General features: G+C 40.0%; 1 protein-coding gene across 2 annotated transcripts in view; it reads right to left on the bottom strand.

Annotated features, from left to right (window-relative positions):
• The window catches only part of CDK17 (cyclin dependent kinase 17), a 129942-nt gene that overhangs the window by 18882 nt on the left and 88261 nt on the right, over positions 1 to 22799 (bottom strand). For both annotated transcript variants that reach the window (XM_061639525.1, XM_061639524.1), the window contains 4 exons: positions 7778 to 7834; positions 5866 to 5980; positions 4159 to 4253; positions 1832 to 1894 (listed from right to left, as the gene is read on the bottom strand). In XM_061639525.1, the coding sequence (XP_061495509.1) occupies positions 1832 to 1894; positions 4159 to 4253; positions 5866 to 5980; positions 7778 to 7834 (330 nt within the window). The remainder of the gene's footprint in view (positions 1 to 1831; positions 1895 to 4158; positions 4254 to 5865; positions 5981 to 7777; positions 7835 to 22799) is intronic.

The following is a 22799-nucleotide window of genomic DNA, read 5'->3' as shown; positions in this document are numbered from 1 at the left end:
AACTGGTTATTTTTCCTCAGCCCTTGTTTTGAAATCTCATTACCAAGTCACACTTGGCTACCTTGCTTTGCAGAAATTTTGCAGTGCTTTTTGGGTGGGTGGGGGAAGTCAGTTCAGAAGCCTGCATTTGTTTGTCTCCATTAATATTCTGTACTGGTGCTTTTGTGTCCCCCATCTCCACCCCCACTGTGGTAATTTTTGCATCAGGAGACGAAGGTAAAAATCCCATTCTGAGAGGATGACTGCTGCGTAACAGCAGTTATTAATCATTTGCAGAGCACTTACCTGGCTTTCCTACACACAAACCCGATGTTTTAGTCATAGCACCATCATTATAATTGCTTTGCTAGGTTATTAGTAGACCCATAACAATACACAGGGAACAGAGGCTGAAATAAATTACTCTCCCAGGACTAACAGGATTTGTCCCAGGTCTCCTAGTTCCACACCATTGTACCACTAGTCTACAAAAGTGCTCAGTGTCACATGAGAGGGAACTTCCAGGAACAGATCCACTTTTACATGATGGACTTAGGCTGTGTACACAATATACTTTTGAAGCACTTTCCCTCAGCCAAAAAACAGTATCCTGAGAACTGTAGTTTACCCATCACAGAGCTACAATTCCCATCACCCTTAACAAACTACAGCTCCCAGGATTCTTTGGGGGATGACATATGCTTTAAATGTATGGTGTGCACGCAAAGGAATACAGGAACAGCTGCCCTTGTACCTTGCATCAGACTTTTTGTCCCTCATGCCCAGTACTGTGTGCTCTACTCTGCTCTGCCTAGCGGGGGCTCTCCTAGGTCTCAGGCAGAGGGTCTTCCCCATCACCTACCACCTGATCCACCAGGGACAAAACCTGGGGCCTTTCTGCATGCAAAGCATGTGCTCGACCACTGACCTAGGGGACCTACCAGAATTGAGGAGAGGGAGGGATGCAGACAGATGGACAGAACAGCTCTTTAATGGGCAAAGCATTTAAATGTTTTGTAGATCTTGCAATGAGATTCATTTTTTTTTAAGTTCCGAATTAATGCATTTTAAAATCATGGTCCAGGGGCCAAATCTGTAGCCTTTCTGAGCACAGTTACCCTGTATGTGTTAGAAAACAGTTATCTTATTTCATCTGAACTACAAGCTTGAAGGGTAGGCTGCCTTTCAAACGTGCTGTATATGCCGTGGGAAGGCTTTAGGTATCTATCCAAGTCCCTCACAAAGTATCAGTAGCGGCCTCGGATTTAAGAAGAGTTGTTTGCTGTCCTCTCCACCCTTTCAAACACCAGTCCACACCTCAAGATCAAGGTTAGTTTCTTTATTCTATGGACTTTATTTTGAGATCTAAATCAGAAGGATTCAAAAATATGAGAGGATGAGTACACCAAATAAAAAAAAAGACCTCTGAAAGGAAGGGGCTAACAAACTTATAATTTGGGCACAAAAACAACTGGAATACTTACAAAAGCCAAAATCTCATGTCATTTTGGCATGTTATGTGGTCATCCACATTTATTTCATCAGCTATTGTTCATTAAACAAAAGCATATCCCCTGCTTGAAAAGAGCATAAAATGTTTGATCCGTTGAAAGGCAAGCAATTACATGCCAAATTATGTAACAAATACTTGTTAGTTAACAGGTTCTCTTTTATGCCTTCAATAAAGCTAAGTTCTCCTATGCAAATTTCATAATTAAGCTACTTTCTAAAGGGAAAATTATTCAAATTGGAATACTCCTTAAAAGATATATTGGACAATATATGAGGGCCAGAGAGCATATTTAGTTCTAAAAACGAGCAAAACTGTTGGAAATTAGTGACTATGACCCACCTTTACATTGTGCATACTCATGATGTTCCCACAATCATCCATATACTGCTTTAGATCTTTGTCCTGTGAAAACAAAAATAATGCGTTAACAACAACAGGAAGAAAAAGATATATTTATTGTTTAGGTTACTCTTTTTAAAGTGTTTATTTGTTTAGATCCGGGCAGAGAAGATTTTCTGACTGGCAGGCCAGTTCCCTAACCCCTACCCCGGCTGGCCAAATCTGTCAGGTGGATGGGCCACTCACCTGTCAATCACCTGGCATAGCTATATCAGGTGATGCTGTGCTTTGAAGTCCTGATTGTTGGGACAGTAAAGCACAGCACAGGATTGTCTGAAAGCCCTTTTGCAAACAGCCCTGTGCTACTTTTTAAATCTCCAAAATCCAGAGGTTCAAAGAGCAGTGTGGGGCTGTTTAGAAAAGGACTTTCAAAGAGTCCGGTGCTGCTCTTTGAACCTATAGTTTTCAGAATCTAAGCCATCCTATCTAAAAGGCTCTGGGGAACAGAGCCAGTCTATATCAAGAATGTCATCAAATTAGAACTTGAAGCTTTAATAGGTAGATCAACTGAAGTTGACCATTTAATAGGGTCATTTTCAAATGTGAGGGTGAATTATAGCCAGTGAGGCTAAGAATTAAGGATGTACACATTCATTTTGAGGAATTTTGGTCCTGTTGTGTCCCTATAACAGGGAAAGAAAGAGAAAATATTGAAGAAAGCTTTCCCCTCTAACAATATCAGCTTGTATTTATTATGAAGTTCTTTAAGTATTTTCAGTATTTCAAAAGGCAAAAACCAAAAGGTTTTTGGTTATATATACATTTAGTGGATTACTTCACTGCATCAGCAAAGAGGAAGACAATTAACTATTTATTTTTAAATCATGTGCAGACCTACTATAAAACTACTCCTATAAAATGCTTATGTTCAGGCTTTGGTGAACCTCCTTGAAAAGAACTCCACTGTTGCAGGGCAACAGCTAAGAATAGCTCTCTGTATACACATCTGAACTTTATGCACAGATTGAAAGAATTATGAGTGGTCTCAGCAGACCTAAAGAATTCATGACAGGGCAAAGGAAAAGGGGTACACTGAAGTAAAATGGCTCAAAACTGTTTGGTTAAAACCCAAACTGAGTTGTGGGCCAGAAAGACACTGGGTGGTAGCACACACTAATACATTGCAGAAGTGGCTTTTCCCCAGTGACCCACCTCCAGCAGGACTGATCTGCTTCACTGCTTTAACTTAGCTTTGGAATTATGAAGGCATGAATGAAAGCCATTAGGTCAAACTCAGAAAAGGTGAGTCCTATCCTTTCTAAGAGATGGAGTTGGTAAAAAAAGTACTGGTGGCTTGCTACTGAAATCTGAATAATCCAGGCACAAAAATGGATCCTGGAACAACCTCAAGTCTACAAACCTGTCTCACCAGGGCAGACCCAGGGTTGTATTCAAGTAAGGCCTACTCAGAGTAGACCCATTGAAATTGATGTACCTAAGTTAGTCATGGCTATTAACATCAATAGGTTAATACTCTGAGTAGGACTAACACTGAACACAATCCTGAATCTTATTAATGACAGTCCCTTATCCTTTCCTGTCCCAGGTTGCAAACCCTGCCAATCACTCAGTCTCATCAGGATTAGTTTAAATTGCTCATCATAACCACAGACACTGAAGCAGCACATTTTAGAAGGTCTCCACCTCGTATTCATTGCAAATACATGATTAACTGCCCAAGAGTTGTCTAATACAGGACAACTCCATTCTCTAGCATTATCATGCATGCCAATTAGGAACCCAAACTTGCAGGGACTGGCTGAATAATTCTTTTTACAGTGCCAGCACAATGTAAGGTAACTCTTACTATAAATAGCTTAGGATAGTTCTGAAGCGGCATTGTTTTTCCCCACATGGTACATATATATATAAAAAACCTCAGGTAGTTGATACAACAGCTGCAGTCCTGAAAACAATGAACACAAGATTCAACTGGCGATGGAAAAGGAAAAATCTGGGCTATTTTAGGGTACAAGACATATCTTTTTGTTTCTGTAGTAGACTGTAACAAAGATGTACACTTACAGTCCCTGCAAAGTATATACAAAATCTTCAGAAGACAAATGCATGAAGTATAATGCAATAAAATCAAAGAGTCTGGCAGCAAAGAATATTGCTACAATTTATACAGGAAATTGTGGCAACAGAATGAATTAACATCTTCTCCCCTCACCCCTCCATTAATAGATACTATAATATTATCACTGTGCTTCTTTAGGGTTAAAAAATTCAAACAAGAAGCTTGAGTGGGGGGGGGGGAAACTTACCAAATACTCAAAGACCAGAGTTAATGATTTGTCTGTATGAACGATATCATGTAACGTAACAATATTTGCATGTTTTAGATCTTTTAACAATGACACTGCAAAAGGGAAAAACAGAATAAACAGTTAGGGCTAGTAAATAAATGGAAAAACTGAACTGTACATATATTAGTGTGTCAAATGGGTAGTGGACTAAAAATAGTTCAGTCTGGAAAGATATGAAATTATTTTGCACACCATTAATTTATTTCATGTGCTACAGACTCACAAAGAAATACAATGCTGTTTTCCAGCTGAAATCAAGAGGGTCCAAAGGACCAGAATTTTCAGGGGGGAGGGGTGTGATGTTCCTGTATTAATGTAAATATGGTAAGTGCTGTTTGTATAGAAGATATATGGTAAGTGGAGTGAAAGAGGAGGGGGGAGTACATGAGCAGTAGAATGCTGGATGATTGGCTGAGCGTTTGAATGGCTGGGAGTATAAATGGAAGAATGACAGTTGAATCTGGGTGGGTGTTAGTTGGTGGATGTGAGAGGAAGAAGGTGTTTGGTGGTGGATGTCAGGAGTGTGGAGAAAGAGGGAGTGGGAGTTCGGATTAATAATAAGTCAAGTACCACAGGAATAGATGAAACCATACGCTTATGTAACATTATAAAAGTAATCTTGTTGTTTCTGATATTCAACAAATACTATTTTGGTTTACCGAAGGCCTGATCCTTGGCTGGGGAATATACAGACCAGAAGGGGGGGCAAGGTAATTACCAAGGCTAAAGGGAAACAGTAACGAATGGTGGCAGCAGCGAAGGGAGGAATAATAACATTTCAAGTATCCAGAGCAACCCAGAGTTATATGTGTAATCTATATAGATACAAAAGGGGTTGGGAACAGCATACGCACGCAGTCACAAAAGTAACCAGATAGAGACTCAGGCAAAGTCTCTGGGAATATTGGTTACAGGACGTGACTGGTGGTGCTGCCTAGCAGGGGGATCTAGTGAGATCTGTGCTAGAGTGGAGAGAGAAACCATAAAAAAGGACAGTCCGGACTGGTGGAGTCCCTGGTGGTGCCTAGTGAAAGGCAGTAGCCACAAGCAGGTAGGAACCTGACAGGGAGAGCCAGGGAAGGGCGTCACAAGGGGCTAGGCACATTTTTATCTACAGGAATCTGAAAAGCAGACTACTGTGAGATGATCAAAAGGGTACCTATTGACATGATGTGGGAGATGAAAGAAGAGATCAAATATAGGATGAAAAATGTAGGTTTTATGCCACATATTTCAAGTGAAACCAGGAGGAAGAGATAATGTGGTTGTGATTTGCTATCACACCAAGGTAAGAGCCTGTTTTACTGTGACAAGGTTAGGCTTAAGAGGAGTTGTTTCTCATGTTTGACACCTGAACAAGCAAGCAGGAAGACTGCAAGCTCCATCATTTATGACTGCTGGGAATGCTGGATGACACAAAATGTCACAGGATGCATTTCTAGCAAAGAAGTCATATTGGGGGGAGGGGGAATTCTCTCCCACGTGGTCAACCTGATCCACTGCCTGGCGATGCCAGGGATTGAATCTGGGACCTTCTTCATGCCAGGCAGAGGCTCTACCACTGAGCCACGGTCATTCCCTGCAGGTCCAGGATTTGATGCATTTCTTCACAGTCTTTACAGTTCTAGTTAATGCAACCTTTAAAAAATGAAAATATTTGCTTACCTTCTCTAATGGCTGTGCATGGTGCCCCCTCTTCATGCTCTAATCTGATTTCTTTCAGTGCTACCAGGTTTTCTGTCAGCTTACTTCTTCCCTTATATACTGTTGCATAGGTGCCCTGTATAGCAAGAAAAAGAAAAGATGTTTCTAAAAAATATTTGAGAGTTCTGCTCTAATTAAAGGAAAAAGGCAAGCCAGGCTTTGATCAGATCAACATCATTTGCTTTTTTAAAAATAAGAAATTTGAAAAACTGTAAAGTGATCTGAAACAAATGGTGATTTATTTATTTATACAGATCATGAATCTGCATTTGCTAATGTACTACTTCTTAGTGAATAAACAACTCTTTTTAAAAGACTTTTACATTTAAAAGCACAGGACACTACGAACTGGTACACATGAAGAGCACTCACAAATGCTTCACTGTGATGAAATAATACAGTACCTTTACACAGTGAGTCAAACCATTATTCCATCTAGCTCAGTACTGGCAACACTGAGTTTCAGGCAGAAGTCGTTCCCTAATCTTGCTGGAAATGCCAGGGATTCAAACTGGGACCTTCTGCATACGAAACATGTGTTCTAACTTGGTGCTTCCCTTATCAGCAAACACCACAACTCACATAAAATGTAAATTCTCCCTACTTGCCTTGATCTGTATTTAATAATAATAATAACAATAACAATAACAATAATAATAATAATAATGATGTCACGGCTAAAAAGGGAGAAGGGAAGCAGCCGTGTGCAGGGCCACAAGGCTTGCCCATACTTCAGTTTGTTAAGCTGAGATATGATAGTCAGAATGTGAATAATAATAATATATTTTCTAAGTTATACCACCTTGGGGGACAGAGGGAGGTTAGTTAAGGGAGGGAGAGTTGGAGGTGGTTGCTTATATTTTCTTTTATACATGCTGGATACTCATTAGGTAGGAGAGAAATCTATGTGATTTGTAATGTTTGATTATTTTCTCTGCTGTAATCACGTATTTTATTTTGAAAGCAAATAAATAAATAAATAAGATTCTGTGGTTATAGCTAAATAGAGTTTATAAAGAATTTGAAACCAGCTTCAAAATTTAGTTTCAAATGGGATTAAGTCAGAAATATGGTTAGACATAACTGTGATCAACATCTGTGCCAACTAACACAAGTGGAGAAAGTTCACACTCTGAAGAACAAAGGAAAAAGAGGCATCACTCTGTCGAGGGCCAGCACCAGAATTATTTAACCATGTTTAAGCAATTGGGAGCACAACACATGTACCAGATCTCTCATACATGCCTTATTTTATGCAAGAAATTAAATATACATTTTTTGTTTCAACGCATTCATGAAACAGAATACTCCTAATCTATGGATCACTGATCCTAAACTCACGGCATGAAAGTGTAATGGTGCAAGCACAAGAGCATATGTCCAATCATGTAAGAAGTTCCTATTTTGTAATATAATGTTCTCCTAATGTGATATCTAACCAGGAGAAATCAAGCCATATAATATTTGAATGTATCCTCAAATGTGATGGTTCAACTGAAATGGTCAGTTATGTCTCAAGCTTCCATGCATTGTCAGGCAGTCATCACTGCATAACCACTGCTGAAAAAGACATAGGAAAATAGTAATACTTTTCGCAAGCAAAACACAATTACTAGTTTTTGAGCCTGCACTATTACCTATCTTGAGCACAGTCAATAATTTAAAAACAGAAATGAAAGACAGTGGATATAATGTCAACTGCAGACTTGGACTGACTCAGCTGGTTTGGGCAAATAATTGTTGGTCAATGTCACTGGCCCGTCACTCTTATGACAAAAAACAAGATTATAAAGCACTTTGCACATTTATTAATTTATTGATAACAAAGCCCACATCTCTTTTTGTGTGCGTGGGGGGGGGTTAGTACACATACCTCACCAAGTTTTTCTAATTTGATGTAAGTTTCCATTTTTCCAAATCCAATTTCAGACTGCAATAAAAAAAGCAAATTCACTTAGAAATACTGTAGTAATTGAGCTATCACAAAGAGCAGTGCATCTATTTGAAAATGAAACTGAGAAGTAACATTTGCAAGCAGGGTTGGCATAATATATACCAGAATAAAATCCAGGGCCTGGATCTGCATTTTCATGAATGGAGTTTCTGGTTCTCCCCTCCCAGTGCAGCCCCTGCCCCCACCCTCTTGAAATTTGTTTCTGAGGGTTAGATGATTGTGTGGAACAGCAACAGATGTGGCACACGGGAAGCTGAAGCAGGAAGAAAGAATAAGCAGAAATCAGACACACCTTCCCCCTTTGCATGTGCATTTCCCCACCCATATAGGCAGTGCTTTTTTGTGAAGGCACTCACTGGTACAGAGCACTGTCACATCTTTTTTTTTCCCCGCTGCCCCTGACAACCGTTTTGTGCTGGCACCCATGGCACTTTTATCAAGATACTAGTACTGGCACCTCAGGGTTTTTTTGTTTTTGTTTTACAAAGCACTGCATTTAGGGAACCCTGATCTAAGCCCTAGTTTAGAATGCCCCAGTAAAAACTAATTGCACCCCACTGGAAAGAATGATTAGTCCCAGTTCAAGACATTAACACTACGACATGTGTTCTGGGAAGCAACATGGAAGGGAAGACCCACAGCTCAGTAACAGAGCTAATGCTAGGATTTTCTGAACTGTATTTCCAAATGTTTGACATCAGTCATCACTGGCCCTGATCCAGTTCCCATCACATGTAAAACGAGATATTAATGCATTACCAGTTATGCAACAACATGGATGGAGATATGCACATCAGATTATACATCCCATTCAAAGCAATACATAGACTATCTACACTTTGACCTAATAAATAAAAAAACCAGACAAGGGATATGTGCATGCAAGTCTGCTTATGCATGTGGAATTACATAGCTGGAGTGAGAAGTTGTAGTTTTTCTTGATTGTGCCCACAGCAGTTTGCAAAATCTTTCCTCATATGGCCTGTCTTCCCACTCACTTTTTCTTTTCCCATATACGTTTCTGAGGGCTACATCTTACACATAGTTGGTACTTGGGACCTGATACCAGGTACATAATGCATACACACCCCAACAGATATTTACCAAATGTCCAGACTAATCTCCATCACACACAGCAATCACAGGAGGGTTCACAAGGTATTATAAAAACATCTTAATAGACACACAAAGAGTTAATAATAAAAACATTTTTAAGCAGTAAAACCAATAGCAGCACAGATTAAAAAACTAGGGCCTTGAATTACCAAAATGAATTTCCTCTAAAGGCTTGGGAAATTTGTTGCTGTGTGCCTTCAGGTTGACTACGGCTTATGGAGACCCTATGAATCAGTGACCTCCAAGAGCATCTGTCGTGAACCACCCTGTTCAGATCTTGTCAGTTCAAGTCTGTGGCTTCCTTTATGGAATCAATCCATATCGTTTGGCCTTCCTCTTTTTCTACTCCCTTCTGTTTTTCCCAGCATTATTGTCTTTTCTAATGAATAATGTTTTCTCATGATGTGTCCAAAAGTATGATAACCTCAGTTTCATCATTTTAGCTTCTAGTGATAGTTCTGGCTTAATTTGTTCTAACACCCAATTTTTTTGTCTTTTTCGCAGTCCATGGTACGCACAAAGCTCTCCTCCAACACCACATTTGAAATGAGTTGATTTTTCTCATCTGCTTTTTTCACTGTCCAACTTTCACATCCATATATAGAGATTGGGAATACCATGGTCTGAATGATCCTGACTTTAGTGTTCAGTGATACATCTTTGCATTTGAGGATCTTTTCTAGTTCTCTCATAGCTGCCCTCCCCAGTCCTAGCCTTCTGATTTCTTGACTATTGTCTCTATTTTGGTTAATGACTGTGCCAAGGTATTGATATTCCTTGACAAGTTCAATGTCCTCATTGTCAACTTTAGAGTTACATAAATCTTCTGTTGTCATTACTTTAGTTTTCTTGACGTTCAGCTGTAGTCCTGCTTTTGTGCTTTTCTCTTTAACTTTCATCAGCATTTGTTTCAAATCATTACTGGTTTCTGCTAGTAGTATGGTACTATCTGCATATCTTAAATTATTGATATTTCTCCCTCCAATTTTCACACCTCCATCTTGGTCCAGTCCTGCTTTCTGTATATATTCTGCGTACAGATTAAACAAATAGGGTGATAAAATACAACCCTGTCTCACTCCCTTTCAGACTGGGAACCGATCGGTTTCTCCATATTCTGTCCTTACAGTAGCCTCTTGTCCAGAGTATAGGTTGCACATCAGGACAATCAGATGCTGTGGCACCCCCATTTCTTTTAAAGCATTCCATAGTTTTTCATGATCTACGCAGTCAAAGGCTTTGCTGTAACCTATAAAGCACAGGGTGATTTTCTTTTGAAATTCCTTGCTCCGTTCCATTATCCAGCGTATGTTTGCAATATGAACTCTGGTGCCTCTTCCCTTTCTAAATCCAGCTTGGACGTCTGGCATTTCTCGCTTCATATATGCCTTTGTTGTAGAATCTTGAGCGTTACTTTACTTGCATGGGATATTAAGGCAATAGTTTTATAATTACTGCATTCCCTGGGATCCCCTTTCTTTGGAATTGGGATGTATATTGAGCACTTCCAGTCTATGGGCCGTTGTTTAGTTTTCCATATTTCTTGTCAGATTTTTGTCAAAATTTGGACAGATTCAGTCTCAGTAGCTTGTAGCAACTCTATTGGTATGCTATCTGTTCCTGGTGATTTGTTTCTTCCAAGTATTTTAAGAGCAGCTTTTATCTCACATTCTAAAATTTTTGGTTATTCATCATACGGTTCCTCCATGAATGAATCTGTAATTGTGGCATCTCTTTTATAGAGTTCTTCAGTATATTGCTTCCATCCTCCTTTTATTTCATCTCAGTCACTCAGTGTGTTTCCATGTTGATTATTCAACATCCCTACTCTTGGTTTAAATTTCCTTTTAATTTCTCTAAACTTTTGGAATAGGGCTCTTGTTCTTCCCTTTTTGTTGTCCTCTTCTATTTCTATACAATAACTATTTGAATAGTTCCCTTTGTCCCTACGTACTAGTCGCTTATTGCTGCATTTAGGGTTCTGACCGTGTTTCTGTCTTCTTCTGCTTTTGCTTTCCTTCTCTCTTTAACCATGTTAAGAGTTTCTTCAGTCATCCATTGAAGTCTTTCTCTCTTTTTAACTAGAGGTATTGTCTATTTGCATTCTTCCCTGATCATGTCTGACTTCAATCCATAGTTCTTCTGGTTCTCTGTCAACTAACTTTAAAGCCTCAAATCTGTTCCTTATTTGATCTTTATATTCTTCTGGGATGTTATTTAAATTGTATTTTGGCATTATGATTGCTTTGTTGTTCTTCCTTAGGTTTACTCTGATTTTCGATATTACCAGTTCACGATCTGTACTACAGTCTACTCCTGGTCTTGTTTTCGCAAGAATTATATAATCAATTTGATTCCTATATTGACTGTTTGGTGATGTTCACATGTACAGTCGTCTTTTTGGTTGCTCAAAAAATGTGTTTGCAAGAAATAAATTATTGGCTTCACAGAATTCAGTAAGTCTTTCTCCTGCTTCATTTTTATCTCCTAAGCCCCATTTCCCCATAATTCTTAATTCTTCTCTGTTCACTGCTTTTGCATTCCAATCCCCCATGATTATCAGCACATCTTGTTTTGGTGTGTGATCAATTTCTTCCTGTACTTCTGCATAAAATCTCTCCAACTTCTCTTCTTCTGTGTTTGCCGTTGGAGCGTAGACTTGGATGATGGTTATGTTAATAGGTTTTCTGTTTAATCTAATTGATATCACTCACTCAGACCTTGCATTATAGCTCCTAATAGCTTTTGCTACATCACTTCTCACTATTAAAGCAACCCCGTTTGTTTTAATTTCTCATTTCCTGTATAAAATATTTTGTAGTTGCCTGATGGAAAATGTTCCATTTCCATCCATTTTAATTCTCTTACGCCAAGTATTGTAATGTTGATACGTTCCATTTCTTGCTTGACAATTTCTAACTTTCTCTGGTTCATGCTTCTCACATTACATGTTCCTATTGTGTGCATTGTACAACTCCAGACTCTCCTTTTGCATCTGTGCGCATCAGCCTCTGGGCTTCCTTTTGGCTCTGACCCAGCTGCGTCATTAGTCACAACGCCACTTGTACTTGTCCGTTGTTCTTCCCCAGTAGCTCGGTGAGTGTCTTCTGACCTGGAGGTTTCATCTTCCAACACTATCTCGTGTTGCAAGCAATAGGCCAAGCCTTTTCTCACTTGATTTTAAAAAAGTAAGAATCTTCTTTTATACATTTGCATGTAATATGTCGGATCCATGTATATTTTGTACTCCTCTGAAGAACACTAAACTGTTAAGCAGCACTTCTTTCCCTAGTAAATCAAGGGTAGGGTGTTCCCCACATTTTACCAATAAACACCAGGAAAACCCTGGTAAAACTGGTAATTATCAGTGCTATTTCCAAAACTAGCTTTTGCTGAAAAATTGATAGCTCTGGTTGGACCCAAAGAGGTGGGACTAGAACTCTGCTTTCTCACCTCCTCCTCTGTACTGCAGCCCGTGCTCTGCTTGCACAAAGTGCTTTATTAAGATACTTCAACTCATTTATCTTCAGCAATCCTGAATATTGCTTCCCTCATGCAGGTCAGCCCCTATGCACTGCAGCTATATATAACAGAGAATAGACTGTTACATCAAAACTTGATTGCTGTCTCTATTGGGGAATCTACTTATACATTGTTTATTCTTATGATTATTGCAGACTCAGTGAAAAAATTGGAAGGAACTATAGTATGTCAGGTGTGCTTTAAGCTGGATTCCTGCACTGAGCAGGGGGTTGGGCTTGATGGCCTTACAGGCACCTTCCAACTTTACTATTTTATGATTCTAGTAGGCACAGTATAGCCCTTTAAAAAGAGCTACTACCTTTTACGGTAGGCTTTATGGGGTTTTGGCTTTGAAAGGTGGTAGTAAACTTTTATCATTGTTTGTGCTCCTTTCACAAACCAGGCTGCAATTCTAAGCAAGTTTACTAGGGAGTAAGTCCCAGTGAATGCGCTTAAGATCATGCTGCATGTGAGTTTTCAGAATGCTCCATTTACTGCTACAGTGAAAGGGTGGGATGGAAAAGCACATAAGTATTTTATTTATTTTATTTTATTTTATTTATATACCGCCCTAAGCCAAAAAGGCTCTCTGGGCGGTGTACATAAAAGATAAAACAAGCAAGATATATAAATACAGTAAATATAACAGAATCAAAAATCAAAACAACAAGCAACAAAAACCAAGCAACATCAAAATATAACAATAATAGGATACTGTTTAAAATACACTATAAAAACAATTATTAAAATACATTTTAAAATGCCTGGGAGAATAAAAAGGGTTTCACCTGGCGCCGAAAAGATAGCAGCGTCGGCGCCAGGCATACCTCATCGGGGAGACTATTCCACAATTCGGGGGCCACCACCGAGAAGGCCCTGGTTCTGGTCACTACCCTCCGAGCTTCTCGATGGGATGGGACTCGGAGGAGGGCCTTAGATGTCGAGCGCAGTGTACGGGTAGGTTCGTATTGGGAGAGGCATTCCACCAGGTATTGCGGTCCCATGCCGTGTAGGGCTTTATAGGTCAAAACCAGCACTTTGAATTTAGCCCGGAAACAAATAGGAAGCCAGTGCAGACGGGCCAGAACAGGTGTTATATGAGTGGACCTTCTGGTCCACGTCAGTAGTCTGGCCGCTGCATTCTGGACTAGCTGTAGTTTCCGAACAGTCTTCAAGGGCAGCCCAACGTAGAGCGCATTGCAGTAGTCCAACCTAGAAGTTACCAGAGCGTGAACAACTGAGGCGAGGTCATCACTGTCCAGATAGGGACGTAGCTGGGCTACCAGTCGAAGATGGTAAAAAGCGTTCCGTGCCACCGAGGCCACCTGGGCCTCGAGAGACAAGGAAGGATCGAAAAGAACTCCCAAGCTACGAACCTGTTCCTTCAAGGGGAGTGTAACCCCCTCAAGAACAGGATGAACATCCTCCATCTGGGCAGTGAAGGCACTCACCAACAGCGTCTCGGTCTTGTCTGGATTGAGCTTCAGTTTGTTAGCCCCCATCCAGTCCATTATCGCGGCCAGGCAACGGTTTAGCACGTTAACAGCCTTACCTGAAGAGGATGAAAAGGAGAAATAGAGTTGCGTGTCATCAGCATACTGATGACAACGCACCCCAAAACTCCTGATGACTGCACCCAGTGGCTGCATGTAGATGTTGAAAAGCATGGGGGACAGTACCGATCCCTGCAGGACTCCACAATGGAGAGTCCAGGGTGTCGAGCAGTGTTCCCCAAGCACTACCTTCTGGTGACGACCCACCAAGTAGGAGCGGAGCCACTGCCAAGCAGTACCCCCGACTCCCAACTCCGTGAGTCTCCCCAGAAGGATACCATGGTCGATGGTATCAAAAGCAGCTGAGAGATCAAGGAGAATCAACAGAGTCACACTCCCCCTGTCCCTCTCCCGACAAAGGTCATCATACAGGGCGACCAAGGCTGTTTCGGTGCCAAAACCAGGCCTAAAACCGGATTGAAATGGATCAAGATAATCAGTGTCATCCAAGAGCCCCTGGAGCTGGCCGGCAACCACCCATTCCAGAACCTTGCCCAGGAATGGAACATTCGCCACAGGTCTATAGTTGTTCAAGTTATCTGGGTCCAAGGAGGGTTTCTTCAGGAGCGGTCTCACCACCGCCTCTTTTAGGCAGTGAGGAACCACTCCCTCTCTTAAAGAGGCATTTATTACCTCCTTGGCCCAGCCGGCGGTTCCGGTCCTGCCAGCTTTCACCAGCCAAGAGGGGCAAGGATCTAGAACAGACGTGGTCACCCGTACCAGTCCAAGGATCTTGTCAACACCCTCGAGCTGCACCGACTGAAACTCATCCAATAAATGAGGACAAGACCGTGATCTGGATGCTTCATTAGGACCAACTGCTATAATATTGGAGTCTAAGTCCCGACGAATGCATGCGATCTTATCTTGGAAGTGCCTGGCGAACTCTTCACAGCGGGCTTTTGTATCAGAAAATACACAGAATTGCAAAGTGCATTAAACTGGATTTATAAAACGAAATGTATAATGATAGGGGGCTAACATCAGTCCCAATTTTCAAAATCTGTAAAATATCATGAATGAAGAAACAAAAGAATGTTGCAGAAGCGGGGCTCAGTTATTACCAGTGCCCATTAAGCTCAGCCATAAACCTTTTTCAGTGCAGGATTTATCCTGGTACAAGAGAGGAAGTGCCTGTACACATAGGCAGAATGTTTTCCCTTCATCTCTGAGTAAGCACGCCTCTTCCTCATATTGTGGGGATTGCAAGAGAGGGCTTCAGTTCAAAAGATGCAACATCCAGACAGCTTTGAGTCAATTAAGCATAGCTTAGAGGGATAATGAGAGAGTGATTTATTGTCACTTAAATTGGAAACCATCACTACATTGGCCTGGTTTGCACATTACACAAAGCCATAGCTGATTTAACAAACCATGTGGTGTCCCACGGATGATCAAAAATCATGGCTTGTTTCTGCAAAATTTGGATTGTTTTTCAGCTGCTACTACCTCATGCCTTTGTAGTATGGTGCCTATGTTGGGTGGTCAAACAAGCCATGGTTAAGGAAGAGTACTGGGTTCAGAAATAACACCAAGCCATAGTTAAAACAAGTTAAAATTTGTCAGCCGACAACCAATCATGGCTTCAGACCATAGTTTGTTGGCAGTAAACAAACCATGATTAAACTAGCTGATTGGTGGGGTTCACACGTTAACACTAAGCCACTGCTGAATAAACCATGGTTTACTATATTACAGTATAGTATTATATTTAGTATATTATAGTTACACTATAGATGTTAAATCTTCACTAGGAGATTTTTAATGAATGAATGGGACATCTATACCCTGTCTTTCTATGATAAAATCAAACTCAAGATGATACAGAAATAAAAATATAAATCACAAGAAATTTAAAAACAGCAATAAAACAAACAGTAGTAAAATAGCATAATAAAAATGTATCAACAAGAGTGAACTAAAAACCATAATCAGAGACTAAGTAGAAAAATGTCTGCAGGAATAAAGCAATCTTAAGATCCTCTTTAAAATCAGGAAAAAAAGGGGCCAGATGAAAGTAACAATTGAAAAAAGTCACCCCTCCTAACATCCTCACCAGCCACACATCCGTTGGTTAGGTTGGCTGAATGACTTGGATCAGTTTGTATTTATTAAGGAAAACAGAAAGCTAGACATAGAAAGACAAATAGCAACATCAGCTTCCTACACCCTCCTAAGTCACTGCAAAATATTCTTGAACTAATTCTCTAAGGCAAAATCTTGCAGTGGGATATGAATAATGCAAATAGTGCTGGAAGGCACTAAGAGAGGGATTGGGTTGTCAAAGTACCTGCAAATGAGCTTTGTCCAAATAACCAGCCTTCTCATGCTGCAAGGAAATGTGTTGTGCTATCCTTTGCAAGCAAACATCATGTACCACTTAAAGTGCTATCAGAATACTAACAAGCTAAGGTAAGGGCTGTCTGACACAAAGTAAAGTCAGCAATTATCTGCAAATGCCTAATGAAACTCTGCTGACAGACATTCAAAACTATTTTTCCTACACAACTGGTTACTAAGTGTGGGATGTTAAATTCTACTAACATTCACAGATATATTTCACTATTCATTTAAATGGAGTCTTCTTTCATTTTTCTCCTAAAGACAAAGCCTACCTCATCATCAACATGGCTTATGTACTAGAAGTTTGTTAATAGAGTTAATCATACTTTAACTCTCCTACTTATTTGGGCCCCCAAAGTGGTATTAAAGATGGACAGCATTTCCCCCTAACCAGTGCCACTTCCATAACATGAATTCTCTGACAATAAGAGGGCACACTGTTCTATGGTGTTTCAACAATTTTAAAAATTAATGTGCAGCTTTCACTATAAAAGTTTAGGGTCAGGTAGACCCCAATTAAAGTAAATAAAAGAAAAAGAAACTCTACACATCCAAGGTATTACTGGGACTACCTTCAAGTCGATCCCAACTTATGGCTACCCTATGAACACGTTTTTTTCATGGTAAGCAGTATTCAGAAGGGGTTTACCATTGCCTCCCTCTGAGGCTAGTCCTCTCCAGCTGGCTAGAACCTGCTCAACTTGCCACAGCTGCACAAGCTGGCCCCTTCCTTGTCTGCAACTGCCAGCTGGGGGGCAACTGGGCTCCCTGGGACTATGCAGCTTGCCCACGGCTGCACAGGTGGCAGGGCACGTAATCCCTGAGCCACTCACTGTGGGGGTGATCTTTAGCTGGCCCTTGACACCCAGGAGACACAAGCGGGGATTTGAACTCATAAACTCTGGACTCCCAGCCAGGCTCTCCTCCTAATTACCCCAACATGGGTGAAATTTCCTTTTTAAACAACACAAACAACTGCTGCATCAACATAAGGTGGTTAAGAAATAATTCAACCTTTCAGCTTTCTGCCTCTCCCACCTCTAGGAAGTTTTGAGATGAAAGAAAACTCAAATTAATATTGAGGCTTTGAACTGAAGAAAGACTAGGAATTAAGACTGGGATGTACTACAAAATTGAGATATCATCCCTGTAGTTGTACCCTTGTCCAGTACCTTTTTTTGTTATACATTAAATACTGGAGAGTGTCAAATAAGTCTCACTGGGTTATATTCAACATCAAGCTAGCATAAAAGTGTAAGTTTTCTGCAAGGATTACAGAATTGCAAGGATTTTCCTGCAAGGATTGGTGGAATGGTATTGTAAGGAAGACCTAGTGCGACAGACTTTTGTCTCACAGGTCTTGGCCCCCATTAAGCAAATTGCACACCTTCTACAAGCAAGGCACTGTGTTCTATGCAGCATTCTTTTCTTCGTTCTAGGCCACACTTCTTCCTTCCTTATTAGTAGCACCAGATATTGGCACCCATATAACTGACTGAGGCACTACTGTTTCCCTAATACTGGCATATGCTTGCATAACATCTTACGCTAACTGGATTTAACTCTTGATTAAAGACATAAAAGGGACTTCTGTCGGTGCTAGAACTTTATGTGAGTGAAAAGATATAACCCACTGGATGCATTCAGATGTCATGCTAAACCATGGTTTAGCTGAAATTACATGAGCAGGAAGTTGCTGCTGGAAGCCTTAGAACTATGCACATTTTTCTCTTCATCCACAGTCAGAAGGACTTGCCAGAGTTTAGTTATACTTTCCATGAATGTAGTTTTTGTTGTTGTGAATTAAAACAAACTCGTTTTAACATGCCAGTTTCAAAAATCATGGTTAGAAACTGGCTTTTTTTGAAACTGATCTCAGCTCATTATACAGCTCAATGTCTGATCTGAATTCCCGAAAGGACAAGCAGGCATTCAGGGCAAGTGAAACTAAGCTCTGGCGAAGTCCTTCTAGCTGTGCAGGAGAAGTGGGGGGAGGATATATGAGCACAAGGCTCCTGGCACCTCTTCCAGTACTTGTGAACATAACACTGAACCATGTGAACAAATGTAATCCATATCTCTCTAAAAAAATTAAAAATGCTTCATTGGAATCTATTTGGTCACAGGATCAGATTAGTAAAACATAGAAGGATTAACACATTAGGTATACACTCTTTGTTTTTAAATGGCAGATGAATTAAACGTGCGCCAAGATGATACGTTACTACAAACATAAGATTGTACTTGCCAATACATGCTAAGCTGATTAAATATTTACTCCACTAACCTAGTATTTTAATGCAAACATTTTCAAAGGTAGACAATCAGCCCTACAATGTAATTATTATGCTATTCTTTTTAAACTTATCTTGATTCTCTCTTCTCTAAGTAAGGCTTGTGACATATTTTAAGGGCCACACGAAATGCAGCTCTTAAACCATAATCCTGGGTGCAGGGTTTATTGAAAACAAAATTGTTGCACATCTCAAAAGAGCACAGCAGACTGACAGAACAGAAGGGCAATGCGTTATCATGTGTATTGCCTGCAAACCCAAACACAGCTGCCAGATCTCAGCTTACAAGGTACAACAAGGTATTTTAAATGTGGATGGGGAAGGAGTGCAGGGAAAGACTCCTCTAAAATATGGTCCATTTTAACTGCACATTATGCTCATTAAAGGGCATGATTTTTCCTACTATAGTTTGAAAAATGGGTTCCTACAAACAAAGATTGGTTGAGATGAAAAATTTTTAAGCTACCCTATGAATACATTTACTAGATTTATTTTGAATTGCTGAGACAGGGGTAAAGTGCAAAAAATATTTTTTATGGAAGGATCTTAAGTGCCTGATATTTTTGTTTTGGCTTTAAATGATGTTCCTATAACTGTAACTAAATGTATTCATTTTCTACTTGTTTTGTTTAACAAGAAAACTCCAAGACAATTCATAACAATTCGAAAGTTACCATTCATAAATGAACAACTATAGTTAAATACACTCTTTTCACCTCAACATATACGAGGTTCCAAGTCAAGCATAAACAGACTGTTCCCGTCTATCATCATATGCAGCCTACCCCATATACTCTAGGATAGTGTCCTCCATCTGCTCTTGCTAAGAACAGCTTTCCTACTTCGCTGAAAGCCTAACTCCCACCTTAAGTTTCCCTTAGCTGTCTGTATTCACCTTCCTCTCATTCAACCTATCTTGCAGGCAGGAGAGGCAACCCTATTAAAATAAACCTCTTCCTCCAAAATGGTTTCTCCAGAGTATAAGAAGCTTCTCAATTATAAATAATATCCTGATGTTTTATCTCCAGTTGCTACAACTTTTCAATCAACTGATGTTTTAAGGATCAATCATGTAATTGAATAGGTTTAGTTGAATATATTGCAATTTACATATTGCAAAGCCTTCATGAAGATCCATTCACAATCTCAAGAAGGCACCATGTCCTTATATTTGGGATAACTTGTAATTTAAACAAGAGCAGCCTCTCACTGTTAGAAGTAATTTTAATATTTTTTCAGCAAATTCATAAACTATGAAACATAGAATATTTTTCTTCTAGTACTAAATATCACAGCTAACACAACTGTTAAAAATAAAAAGTGACTTAAAATTAAGAAACAATGTTTTAGTAAACTGAATTTTCTTTTTTAAATTCAAAATATCTTATAGAAACATTTTTTTACACCGACTTCAACTATCAGCTTCAATTGGCTGTGGCGCTTTTTATTTATTTATTTATAAATATATTTGTACATTGCTATTTCATTTAAAAGCATTAAAGTTGTTTTGCAGCAAGTAAAAAAAACCCTGTACAATAAAAACGATTAAAAATGCAGTAAAAACAAAGGCCAATTATTGCAAAAAGACGCTGTCATAATTGCCTGCATAAGCCTGGCAGAATAGAAAGATTTTCAGCAGGGGTTTAAAAGTTAAAACAGAAGGTGCCTGCTGAATCTCTGGTGGCAGACCATTCTACTGAACTTGATACTGAAGGCTCAATTTTGTGTCAATGTTAAATGAGCCTCGCCAAATCAGGGGACAATCAAAACCACTCCTGCATATGATCTGAGTGACTGAGCTGGGATATAATGGTTCAGGCAGTCCGTAAGATACCCTGGACCTAAGCTGAAGAGCCTTGTAAATTAATTCAAGGATCTTGAACCTGGCTTGGTAGCAGATGGGCAGCCAGTGCAGATGCTTTAAGAGTGGTGTCACAAGTTGTCAGACATGTGCCTCATCAGCAGCCTGGCTGCTGCATTTTGTGCACCAGCTGAAGCTTCCAAACCTGGGCCAAGGGCAGCCCCAAAGAGTACATTGCAGTAATCCAGCCTTGATATTACCATCTATATGAAATATAGTGGTCAGGCTATCCCTGCCCAGGAATGGTCAGGAAAATAATCATTACTTGTTATCCTTAACTATTATGCAGAATAACAGAAGGAAAGCCACAAGCCTGAAAAGAACATCAACATTTTTCGTATAGCAACCCACAAGTCCAAATTTACCTGGTTATGGTGACCCATTGATTAATTGTCACATGAATTTTGGACCTTAGGTCTTTGGCAGCCATTGGCTTCACGCATTTTAACTGCAAGTTTGCTATTTCATAACTATTACATGAGGCATCCAAGCAAAAATTAACGTTAACACCCCATTCCTGTAGAATTTGTTGAAGTATTTATAATACTTACGTTATTCACACATTTGTTTATTATAATATGCCAACAAAACAAACAGTTGTAAGAGGTACTCATCATAACAGTTAAGGATGACAAGCAATAATAATTTTGGTTTTACTTATAAAAACCAACCCACCTGCACAGGCTTTACGGCCTACGTGTGGGTCACAACCCACAGATTGGAAAACACTGCTTTACATGGCAAACTCTTTACATGCAGCATCTACATTTCAGTTACACTGGTGCTTCCTGAATACATGTACTGGGCAGATGTCACACAAATGTCTTTAAACACCCACTTGCACTGAGTAGTTATAACTAGGCGATTTAACAAGTTATGATTTCTCAGGGGCACGTCATAACAGTTTGAGTGTGAGGCACCGAAGAAGAGATCATGACTGGAAACTGTTGTAGGAATCCATGGTGCAGACAAAGCTTTGGCATTACCCAAAGGGAAAAGAAGCATGTACAAACTGGTAGGGAAAAAAGATGATGATGACTACAATATAATAATATTTATAAAGGAAGTACCACCATCACCACAACCACAACCACCGGCCTGCCATCTAGCCCAGCATTCTGTACTTTTTCCAACAACAGCCAGCCAGATGCCCCTGAGAAGCTTACAACGCAGGGCATGAAAGTAACAGCTCTCCTCAAGGACTGGGGAAACAAAGGTGCAATTCCCTGCCCAGCCATGAAGTGCACTGGGGTGACCTTGAGTCAGTCACCCTCTCTCAGCCTAACCTACCTTACAGGGTTGTTGTGAGGGTTAAATGTGAGGAAGAACCATCTACACTGCCTTCAGCCTTACTTAAAGGTAGGTAGGACAAAAACAGGTATGGTGGTTATGTTTAGCTATGATGGCTAAGAGCCATTCAAAAACCTATTTTCCTTGGCTTTCGTTCTAACTGTTGCATCACTGGGCAGGTGAATCCCACATGTGTGACATCATTATTTTCTTCTTTTTAAATAACAGTTTATTAAGTCTAAATTATAAATATTCAAGCTGCAGACAGTTCAGACACCACCACCCTGGTGGGCATATGTGAAGTTAGAATTCATTGTTTCAACTTGCAACACTCTGCACTCTGATTAAAGCTCATCTAGGGGACATTAGTACATATATCCTGTTCATCAGACTACTAAGAAAAAGTACTATGATCCTTTGGGGAGTCATACAGTTAGAGATAGGAAGCTGACAAAATTGTAACAGTAAATCAGGTAGATTTCAACACTACCTCAGACTTATTTTTATTGGTAGTGGCAGCACTACCAATTTATCTCTCAGACTGAATGTGGTCTCTATCATCAAGTAAAACCAGAGTAACCAGGTTTCACAGGAACATAGGAAACTGCCTTATACAGAGTCAGACCATTGATCCATCTAGCTCAGTATTGTCCACCGTGACTGGCAGCGGCTCTCCAGGATTTCAGGCAGGGTTCTCTCCCAGTACTTCACAGACTACTGGTTTCACAGACTACTGACCACTATGATAGATGCACATGAGGTCACCTAAGTGGTCGGGCATGTATATTCTGGGTACAGAAAGAAGAATAAAAGAAAAAAATATTGGAAGTGAGTCCAAAAAGTCAAGCAATGCAAGAGATAGCAGCAGATGTGTCACACTACTATGCAGTCCACAAAGAATACAAGTCACAATCAAATGCCACAATGCATTTCAGATGGTACTAGAAATGTGAAGGCACAGA

This window comes from Rhineura floridana, chromosome 8 (assembly GCF_030035675.1).
Source record: "Rhineura floridana isolate rRhiFlo1 chromosome 8, rRhiFlo1.hap2, whole genome shotgun sequence".
NCBI lineage: Eukaryota > Metazoa > Chordata > Lepidosauria > Squamata > Rhineuridae > Rhineura > Rhineura floridana.
The sequence above is the reverse complement of the archived record's forward strand: the minus strand, read 5'-3'. Positions and strand labels throughout refer to the sequence as shown.